Consider the following 10,060-nt stretch of genomic DNA (forward strand, 5'->3'; position numbering starts at 1 on the left):
GGGATGTGAGACGTCTTAGGTAGGAATTAAAACAGGAAAACGGGAAAACCGAGATTCGTTGTGTCTTCAGAAGGAAGGTTCAGAGTAAACCAGTGGACGAGACGCGCGTGTTAATTACAGAGCCAGTGTGATGTATGTTGAAAGCTACGAACAACATATTTTTTGCAAGCAAATATATATAAAATCATCCAATACGGGTATTGGATTTGACTTCTAAACCATTCTTCTTTCTGTTTTCTGGTGTTGTCGTAAGAGAAAATTGAGATGGATTTGTTCGATTTTTTTTTTCAGTTATAATGAATACCTTCATTGCTTATATGAATACATTATTATAATGCATATTTTCGCTCAATGTACTCTAGCATTGAGTAACACGTCGTTTTTTTAAATTATTTATATACGCTAGCGCTCTCTTTCACGCAACGATCTATATATGTAGATGCCGTATTGCACCGTTATGCCGGTGTATGTAAAGTCTTATCATTTGGTATTAAATATGGTTTGATTTTAGCTTGATACGCACCCTCAATTTGAGCTACACAGTCTCACAGTATTCGGTTTTGATACGGTATCGCTTTAAATTTGTTGCTTAAATTACCAGAAAACCGTTTCATTTAAGAAGAACCATTTCGGGCTTTTTTGTTTTAATTTTTGTTTTCTTGTTTTTTGATTTTTTGTTTTAATTTGATCGAGATTTTACGTTTACATTTAACAACTAAATTGAAAGCTAGCGCAGAAAGCTACCTAACATATGTATAGTTCGATAGTGAAGCAATAGAACACATTCGTTCGGCAGTTTGGCGAGAAAAGCGTCGTAACACGTACTTTGTAGAGTTTTATGGACTTTTTGTTTTTCGCTGCCATCGTTTTCTCGTGAGAATAGTTTGGTCCCTCGCACCTTTTTCTACGGAACTGGGGCTAAAGGGTGAGGGAAACATGTTGCTTCTTGCTGCCTGATAGTGTAGCCGAGCGCATAAGATAAAGTACTTTATGGGAAGAGCTTGGCCCTGCAATGACTAGCAAAGTACGCAGAGCAAGTACACTACACTACCGTTTTACCACTTTTAGCCACAATGCTTATGATGTGTGTTTAGTTGTTCGTTTGTAAAAAAAATACCGTCTTTTTTAAACTGTCCCTTTGTTTCCTAGAAATGCCCTACAGAGCAAACACGTGCTACTGTTACCACTTATCAAATTACGCACATTCAAACATTGTATCGGGAAATGAAAGAGCTTAAACACATAAACACACCGTTACGACTTACCACTCACACCAGCTTCCATTCAAACCGAAAGCTCCTCGGTGGAAGAATTGATTTGTGTCGACTCACCCTGCAGCCGGCCATCGCTCGGATGGACCCGCACACCGGTCGGAATCGACCCATCGGTTGACCGATCTGCCGTTCCGCCGGGCGCAGGAGTGGCTGGACAGATGTCGGTCAGAATGACCACCTCGTACGGGCTGCAGTCGGACAGGTGCAGAAACGAGCACAGCCAACCGTAGAACCCTTTCTCGATGTCGGCGATCTCGTTCAGCCAAGCCCGAAAGTGGAAACTGATCTGCCGGATGCCAGCGTACAGCGCGAGCCCCACCGTACACAGCACGATGCCGAGCGGGTAGGCCAGAATGAGCAGCGGCGACATGAGCAGCTTGTGGCAGTACGATCGCTCCTCGTTGAAGTACGTGAACATGTTGTACCAGGTGACGGTGCCCATGTAGAAGGAGTAGATCCCGGTCGTAAGCGTCACGAACGGCAGACAGACGAGCGACAGGAGCAGGATGTGAACTCCCGTGCGCAGCGTGCAGCAGCTGCGTTCGCTGCGACTAGACTCGCCATGTACGGCCAGCGCCTGTTTGCTGATTTGCTCCAGCTCTTCGCGCGAAATGTTTAGCTGCACATCGATCGATTGGCCCTTCTTGCGGCCACGCTTGATCGTGCCCGTCATCGTCAGATAGTTATCGGTGGAGGAAGCGTACGAGCGGTTCGTGTTGTACCGCTCCAGGCTGTGCTGGTCGAGCTCGGCGTTCAGCACGCTCGTCTCGCCCGACTCCAGGTCCTCGTAGTTGCAGATGGCCGACGGTGACCGACGCCGTCCTATTTCGTCCAGATCGGTGCGAATGTTGACCCGCTTTTTCGAGCGCTTGCCACTGCCGCCGGTAAGCAGTTCGGCCGACTTGCTCGACTTCCGGTCGAGGCTGCTCTCCGAGATGCTGCTCGGCGTCACGGTGGAGCTGTCCTTGAGCGGATGAAAGTGCTGCAGCTCGTTCAGATCGTCCTCGTCCTCATTGGTGCCGTTCGCAATCGGGCCCCCTTTGCCGGTGGAGCTGATTTCGATGATCTCCTCACTGTTCCAGCGCTTGTTTCTTCGACAGTCTTCTCGTTCCGGTGTTAGATCCCACTCTTTACGGGTACCCTGCAAGGAAGGACAATTTAATGTTGTGTGTGTGTGTGTGTGTGTGTGTGTGTGTGTGTGTGTGTGTGTGTGTGTGTGTGTGTGTGTGTGTGTGTGTGTGTGTGTGTGTGTGTTGTGATATGTTGCGCTACTTAACAACGGCCAACAACGCGGGAAGGGTTTAAGCTTAAGATGTAGGTAAAAACCGTGTATTCACTAATAATATCTTTGCCCTTCTGCCTGCCCGTACCGAGTGCCCGACCGCCGCTCGGTTCCCGCTTGATGCCCTCTCATTCTCCCGAGAGACCCGACCTCCTACACTCACACATCACACGAAGACCCTTGCCTGTCGTCGGTGAGTGGCCTAATGTGTTAGGCAGGTTGGGCCATAACATCTCCCCCTTTAAAACACGAACGCGTCGAACCATCGCGGGGGTCTTCTATTCCTCGAAGACCGACGAGGTGAACGTAACATGGTAGTACTGGTCTCCGGGGGTGCCGACCGCTCCGGGGAGAGTGGTTGAGGGAGAGGGTCCGAGCACGATCCTCCTGACGTATCGGTTAGTGGTAATTGATCGCTCACCAACGGAAGTTTCCATTCATCCAGTATAACATCAATGGGTAGTTGAATGGATTCGCTACCTGGCTGCAGTATCTGAGGGATGTCCTTCGATGCTCGCTTCCGCATTTGGTTTTGATGTCTTCGGAGCATTCTGCCATCTGACCCTTTTAGTTGATACATGACGTTCCCCAACTTACTTATCACTTCAGCCGATATCCATCTCCATGAATTCCGCCCATACACTTTTGTTAAAACAGCGTCACCTGGCATAAATCCTCCATAAACGATATTAGTTTCCCTTTCAATTATAGTTGGCGGGCGCAAAAGATCGAGGTGGGTTCTTACGGAAAACTTAACCATCAATTCCCCTGGCGTTTCATTCCCCTCAAGCGCCGGATTAGGCGTGGTACGATAAGACTGCAGAAAAGTGTCCAGCGCCTCATCTATAGACATGTCTCCTGTTTGTATCTTTCTTAATGCGCGCTTTAGGGTGTCTACAAACCGCTCTGCCTGTCCGTTGGACTGCGGATGAAATGGTGGCGTAGTTATATGTTGAATGCCGCGGCTCTCACAGAATTCCTTAAATGCATCACTTGTGAATTGCGGCCCATTGTCACTCACAATTGTAAGGGGCATTCCGAAACGTGCAAATAATCCTCGTAATATGGCAACCGTAGCTCGTGTAGTAGTTGTGGAAGTTTTTATAATTTCTGGCCACTTGGAAAACGCGTCCACCACTACTAGGAAGTAGGCGTCCTGAATTGGCCCAGCGTAGTCCACATGTAGTCGTTGCCAAGGGCCGGAAGGTTTCGGCCACGGTGCTGGTATTGCTTGAGGTGGTGACTTGGCAGCCGCTGCGCACAGTTCACAAGTAGCTACGTACTCTACTATTTCATTGTCCATCAGTGGCCAGTACACATAACTTCGCGCAAGCGATTTCATCCGTTGGATTCCTGGATGACCACGGTGGAGCTGTTCCAAGCACTGTGTTCGCAGGTCTGCGGGTATAACCAGCCTCTCCCCGAACAAAATGCACCCTTCAACCGTCGATAGTGCCTCTTTGCGGTCATGGAAACGCGCTAATTCCGAGCCGTAGCTAGTCTCACGCGGCCAGCCTTCTTGTATATAACGATAAACCTCTCGCAGCAAAGAATCCGATTGCGTACTTTGTTCTACGTCTCTAAAACAAAGAGGAGAGGAATTAATTATTGCATTCACTGCTACTGACCTTACATCTTCCTCCAAGCTAAGGCTGGCGATTACGTATTCGCGTTCCGGTTTCACGTGGTGTCTTATAAGCCGCGAGAGGATGTCTGCATTCCCGAAATGTCCTGATTGCACGTACTCAATAGAAAAGTCGTACAGCTGCATGGTCAGGGCAAATCGCTGCAATCTGGTAGCTGTATAGACGGGAATGCCTTTCTTCGAGCCAAAAATCCGGAGCAGGGGACGGTGGTCTGTTTGGAGTCTGAAATGACGGCCGTATAGCATCTTATGGAACTTGGTAACTGCATAAACGAGGGCCAAGCCTTCGCGATCAATCTGACTGTAGTTAAACTCCGCATTGGTCAGCGCTCGTGAAGCATGCTGTATAACCTTAACGCTTCCATCTGGAAATTTATGGCTAATAGTAGCTCCGATTCCAACGGATGAAGCGTCTGCTGATACAATTATTTCTGCCGTAGGATCGTAGTGTGTTAATAGCAGCTCTGATGACAGTATTTCTTTAAATTTCTTGAAAGCTGCTTCGCATTCTGTTGTCCATTTAAATTGTTTTTCGTTCTTTAGAAGATTATCAAGGGGGAATCTTAGATCGCGCATCATTGGAACAAATTTTCCATAATAATTAATTGCCCCTAGGAAAGATCTAACTCCGGCAATATCGGTGGGGGCTGGTAAATTCTGTATAGCGCTAATCTTTTCAGGGTCAGGACGTATTCCCCTGCCATCGATTACATGCCCAAGATATTTAATCTGACACATTTTAAACACACATTTGTCAGGTCGTAATGTGAAACCAAATTCCTCAATTCGTTTTAGTACAAGATTTAGCGTATTATCATGGTCTTTGTCTGACATACCTCCAATTATGAGATCATCCATATAGCCGCAAACTCCTGTTATTCCTGCCAACATGGTATCAATCAGTTGTTGAAATGCTGCTGGGGCTATTTTTATGCCGGGCGGTAGACGGTTGTAGTGGTATAGCCCACGATGGGTATTTATTGTTAGCAGCGGGCGAAATTTTTCATCAATCTGCACCTGAAGAAAAGCATCGGAGAGATCAATCTTACTGAAAATTTGGCATCGGGCTAACTTAGCAAAAATGTCCTCTGGCAGTGGAAGCGGGTACTCATGTGGTCGTAGGATGTCATTCAGCCCTGTCGAGTAATCACCGCAAATCCTGATTTTTCCATTTGCCTTCCGTACAACCACTATAGGGGCAGCCCAATCCGAGTAATCCACGGGAGTAATGACTTTCAGGGCTTCCAAACGGTCCAGTTCTTCATCGACAGTCTGTAGCATTGCATAAGCCACGGGGCGCTTAGGACGAAATACAGGGTGACTGCCCTCTTTTATTTCCAATTTTATGCGCGATTTTAAACAAAGCCCCATGCCCTTGAAAACTGTCGGAAAACGCTTCTCCCATACTGACTCAGGTGTACTCACCGCATCGATGTTACTACAGAACTGGTCCATCGGGATTGATCCGAGCTCAAAAGCTTCCACCACGTCCGCTCCCAGCAGGAAAAGGTTGGCCCGTGCGACTCGGATTGTTGCCTGTTGAGTTCTAGAAGCGATGGTTATTGATGCATCAAACTCACCCTTTAGTTGCAGATAATTTTGCGAGGCTGTCTTCGCTTTTACTGTTGCTGCCATCAAAGGAGGCTGTCCGACATCCCTCCATAGCCCCTCGCTGATCACTGTGATATCGGACGCCGTATCGAGCTGCAGCTTAACAGGTGTTCCATTTATCAACACGTTCACATATTTCCGCCTTGCTTCTACGTTGCACATATTTACGTTTACGACTCGCGTTGCAACTTGTGTGCTCCCTCTCTTGTTGTCCTGTCGCTGAAATCGATTTGCTCTTTCACAATATCCTTCCCGATGTCCATATCTTCCGCAATCCGTGCATACATGTGACTTATATGGACATTCTCTCTTCCAATGGGGACCACCGCACGACCAGCACGCATTCGTTGGCTTTTGTAAATACATGGTGTTTCCTCTGGGATGTGTCTGTGTTTGTTGACCGAAAGGTTGGTACTGCTGCCGATAAAACTGCTGTTGATGCGATCTTTGGCCACCGTTTTTCACCGCAAACACTCGTTCTCCGTGATCATTAGCGATCAACGCGCTATCCACCTTTATATTAGTTATACGCTGGCATTCCGCCGATAGCTGCTCCAATGTAACGTCATTCTTCTCCTCAATGCGGGCAAGCAGCCGATTGCGCATGTCGGTATCGGTTTCCTCCTTAAGCCCGCACACCAGGATAAGGCACTTAAATTGCTCCTCATTCATCCCAGCGAACTCAAAATCGACACACGCCCTATTCACACGGCAAGCAAACGTGAGCAGATCTTCTTTGCACGATTTAGCTATCTGCATACACTTGTAGCGTTTGCTTAGTAGAGACTCTATTCTGCCGAAAAGCGCCGTTAATTTTTCAACTGTCTCATCGAATGACATGTCACGGGGTGCGCGGGGTAAAATAAAACTGGTATAACGTGCATGTTCTACGGTGCCCAGCTTACGTCCTAGGAGCCTTACTTTTGCACCGTCGTCGAGTCGGGAAGCGTCCCGTAGAAACAGATCTTCATACCGCTCAAACCATGCCTTAAATGTTGCTCCCGACTCTGCATCATACCGGAATTCACTTATATTGCTTGCTAAAGCTTCGAGGATAAGCTCGGGGTTTGTCGGTGTCGAACTTTGTTGCGGAGGCTGTGGATGCTGTGGCTGCTGTGGATGCTGTAGCAACTGTGCTGCCGGTTGCTGTTGATATTGCAATATTTGCGTCATAAGCTGTTGTTGCTGACTCATTTGCTGCTGCAATAGTTGAATCATCTGCGAAAGCCCAGCGTCCGGGCTCGAGGTCGATGCACCTTGCTGCGATGGCGCTCCGGCCATGTTCTGCGACTGTGGCTGAGCTGGTAACGCTGCACTGTTTGGCAATGGCTGTTGCTGTTGCTGCTGCCCGTTGCTAAAACCCGCGTTTCCCCAATTTTGCGATAAACGTCGATGCTCTTCATCCTCCATCATTTCGTCCGGGTTTAACATCCTTCTACGCTTACGCGAAATTGTCCCGTCTTATTAGCGCGATACACACAATATAAAACACTTAGAGTTCCATAAACGACACACTTTTAACAAATAGCAAGCAAATTAAAATTCGTCGGGTTCGATAAAAGAAATAAATACTTATTTGGAATAAAATAGTCTCTCTTTTCTTTTACTCTCGTCGCCACTGTTGTGATATGTTGCGCTACTTAACAACGGCCAACAACGCGGGAAGGGTTTAAGCTTAAGATGTAGGTAAAAACCGTGTATTCACTAATAATATCTTTGCCCTTCTGCCTGCCCGTACCGAGTGCCCGACCGCCGCTCGGTTCCCGCTTGATGCCCTCTCATTCTCCCGAGAGACCCGACCTCCTACACTCACACATCACACGAAGACCCTTGCCTGTCGTCGGTGAGTGGCCTAATGTGTTAGGCAGGTTGGGCCATAACAGTGTGTGTGTGTGTGTGTGTGTGTGTGTGTGTGTGCAGATATCCAAACCGAGCCTCCAAGCAGGTCCCTCCAACCGGCAAAACGGACATCAAAACAAAACATCCCGCTTGCTAAACACACTCACACAACCGTACAGTCAATGGCACACGTCAAAACATTCGCACCAATACTACGACACCATGCCAAAGAAAGGATATTCGTGACAATAACAAAAGCAACAAGAAAATGACCCACCCAAACGACGGGGACGCTATCCAAGCTGCCGATCGCACATTCGTACTTTTGAATTTCACATGTCCGCTTACCTGTATGTTTACGATGTGATCGATATGATTGCCATGGTTTGTCTTCTTTCCTGTTTGCCGTTTTCTCGGCGGGATAAACACGGGAAACTCACTCTGGCCACCGCCTAAATGTCGGTTTGGCGACGGCTGCTGGTGCTGTTGCGTCCGCACGACCATATCGTCCGTTGCTAGGCCAACCATGGTTTACTTTATCACTGGCGATGGGGTATGCGGTTTTCGTGCTATTTCAAACCTTATCATTTCACGGCACCGCAAAAAAGGATATGCTACGCGGGGAAACAGGACGAATGGGCGACTCTGGCCGAAGGTCCTGTTCGAAGACTTGCTGTCAAATATTGTATCCGCGTAGCGTCCATGTCCATGCACAGACAGGCGCAGTGCAGCTCCGACGTCTAGATATCCGGCAAAACCACGCAACGGAAGATCCTGGAATGTGTATGTGTTAGTGTTGTTATTAGAAACTTACTACATTTTGCATGAATTGTAAATTACTGTGTGAAATCATTAGAAGACTACCAATTCAATTCGAGCTTCAGATTCCCAAGCTACCGTTCCGAGTTCGAGCATTTCAATTATCAAACCTTGAGAATGTTTTGGGATGCCAATTTTGACTGTAATTTTGAATTTTCATTTCAAGTTCATTAAATTCCATATTTTCTCGAACTGCTAACGATCTTTTCCCTGCTTGTTTAAATTTGACTCACGGTTCTGCCAGTCTGGCAACACTGCTTGATGCCGCTGCCAACTGACCGTTTGTTTACCATCCATGCTGTTGTGCAAGGGGCTGATACAAACAAACCAGCATGAACCAACAATTTAGGAGCGGGCTGTGTAATTCCAATCGATAAAAGATGCACAATTCTTCCTCGCAGTATTCATCGCTGATAAAAGAACAAAGACAGCTGAAGAAGGCCGAAACAATGCTGCAATCAATGATCGATAAGATCAATCACGAACTGAACCAGCTGGTGGTAAGCAACGGCGCAATGCACCACATCTTAAATGACCGTTGGGACACATTTAATCGTGAAAATTATTCTTTGCACAGGTGGAAGAATTGCAGATCAAATCTCGCGATGCACAGCTTAGCGTAGAAACAACAACCGCCAAGATGGTGAAGCCAGATCCACTGTTGGATGTGGCTACGTGCAGCACAGCTGAAATCAATCAACAAAAACTCGACCTAGCAGTGCAGGATGACAAGCTTCTAAAATCACTGGAGGAGTCCGAAGACGATCTCGACGATTTGGTGGGATGATTTCTCACGAGAGCAACAACAAACGAAGATCATTGTGCCATTTGTAGGTGCACTAAATAAACACGTTTACTTATCATTTTAATAGCAATCCTTACAGACAACCCAGTTCGATTACTGTGCCACTTCACCGGGCTTCCCTGTGCCGGTGTCTGTTTTCTCTCCTTCCGGTGGCTTGGCCTCCTTCAGCTCCTGATCTATTCGCTCTTTGGCGCGGAACACTTTCGACTGTAGGTAGAACGAGCCACCCTTCGATTTATCGTTCACGCTGAACAGATGATCGTAGTTTTTCTGCACCTCCTCTGGGTCGAGCTTCGTTACGTTGAGGATTTGTTGTGCCTCTTCCAGCGTCATTCCTGCCGGTAGGAAAACACGTGTTAGTGACGTGCTCGGATGGCGGATCCCGCGCGTTAAAGATCATCCAGCTTACCCGTTCTCAGATTGGCTGCGGCACGATTTTGTCCCTTCTGTCCACCGCCCGCTCGCTTAGCCGCTTCTTGCGATGCTGCTATCTCCTGCTTGAGGGCCCGCGTGAACGCCTTTCCAATGATTTGCCCACCGAGCACAATGATCTGTGCAATGTACTTTGCCATGTTGCGCTCGTTCGTTTGCGCTTCGCGTGCGTTTCTGTTTTACGGACGTGCGGCTGGATTTACGATGGATTTGTCGGAGGTAGGAAGGTTGTTTTCCTGTCTGTAGATTAATGTAATTTCATCATTTCTTTTCGGCAGCTCCGGTTTCTAGAGAAATATCGAAACAACTTTAGTTACACAACGAGCTTCCACTTTTGACAGATCATTGTTGAC

The 10,060-nt window shown here is 47.5% G+C and overlaps 3 protein-coding genes across 4 annotated transcripts; 1 reads left to right on the forward strand and 2 right to left on the reverse strand.

Annotated features, from left to right (window-relative positions):
• Positions 1–133: 133 nt before the first annotated feature.
• On the reverse strand, positions 134–8,353 carry LOC121588759 (transmembrane protein 169). Of its 2 annotated transcripts, none has more exons than XM_041907080.1 (2): positions 8,000–8,353; positions 134–2,415 (listed from the first exon to the last, which is right to left on the reverse strand). In XM_041907080.1, exons 1-2 carry the CDS (start codon positions 8,177–8,179, stop codon positions 1,285–1,287), a joined length of 1,311 nt encoding a protein of 436 aa, XP_041763014.1. In that variant the 5' UTR covers positions 8,180–8,353; the 3' UTR covers positions 134–1,284. The 2 variants fall into 2 exon arrangements, with proteins under 2 accessions (XP_041763014.1, XP_041763012.1); XM_041907078.1 differs by lacking the exon at positions 134–2,415 and adding an exon at positions 2,426–5,218.
• A 393-nt stretch (positions 8,354–8,746) lies between these two features.
• On the forward strand, positions 8,747–9,348 carry LOC121588768. Its single transcript, XM_041907093.1, has 2 exons — positions 8,747–8,970; positions 9,048–9,348. Exons 1-2 carry the CDS (start codon positions 8,851–8,853, stop codon positions 9,255–9,257), a joined length of 330 nt encoding a protein of 109 aa, XP_041763027.1. The 5' UTR covers positions 8,747–8,850; the 3' UTR covers positions 9,258–9,348.
• On the reverse strand, positions 9,290–10,058 carry LOC121588767 (mitochondrial import inner membrane translocase subunit Tim16). Its single transcript, XM_041907092.1, has 2 exons — positions 9,685–10,058; positions 9,290–9,610 (listed from the first exon to the last, which is right to left on the reverse strand). Exons 1-2 carry the CDS (start codon positions 9,845–9,847, stop codon positions 9,369–9,371), a joined length of 405 nt encoding a protein of 134 aa, XP_041763026.1. The 5' UTR covers positions 9,848–10,058; the 3' UTR covers positions 9,290–9,368.
• Between the last annotated feature and the right edge of the window lie 2 nt (positions 10,059–10,060).

The sequence above is a fragment of the Anopheles merus genome, chromosome 2R (assembly GCF_017562075.2).
Source record: "Anopheles merus strain MAF chromosome 2R, AmerM5.1, whole genome shotgun sequence".
In the NCBI taxonomy this organism is placed as follows: Eukaryota; Metazoa; Arthropoda; class Insecta; order Diptera; family Culicidae; genus Anopheles; species Anopheles merus.

Bases quoted from the DNA above. Each gene is read 5' to 3' on its own strand.
- LOC121588768 (XM_041907093.1), top strand. From the start codon at position 8,851: ATGCACAATTCTTCCTCGCAGTATTCATCGCTGATAAAAGAACAAAGA. The intron at 8,971-9,047 runs GTAAGCAACGGC...TTCTTTGCACAG, and splicing joins ACGAACTGAACCAGCTGGTG to GTGGAAGAATTGCAGATCAA.
- LOC121588767 (XM_041907092.1), bottom strand. From the start codon at position 9,847: ATGGCAAAGTACATTGCACAGATCATTGTGCTCGGTGGGCAAATCATT. The intron at 9,611-9,684 runs GTAAGCTGGATG...TCCTACCGGCAG, and splicing joins CGCAGCCAATCTGAGAACGG to GAATGACGCTGGAAGAGGCA.
- LOC121588759 (XM_041907078.1), bottom strand. From the start codon at position 8,179: ATGGTTGGCCTAGCAACGGACGATATGGTCGTGCGGACGCAACAGCAC. The intron at 5,219-7,999 runs GTAAGCGGACAT...GCTTTTCTTCAG, and splicing joins ATCACATCGTAAACATACAG to GTGCAGATTGATGAAAAATT.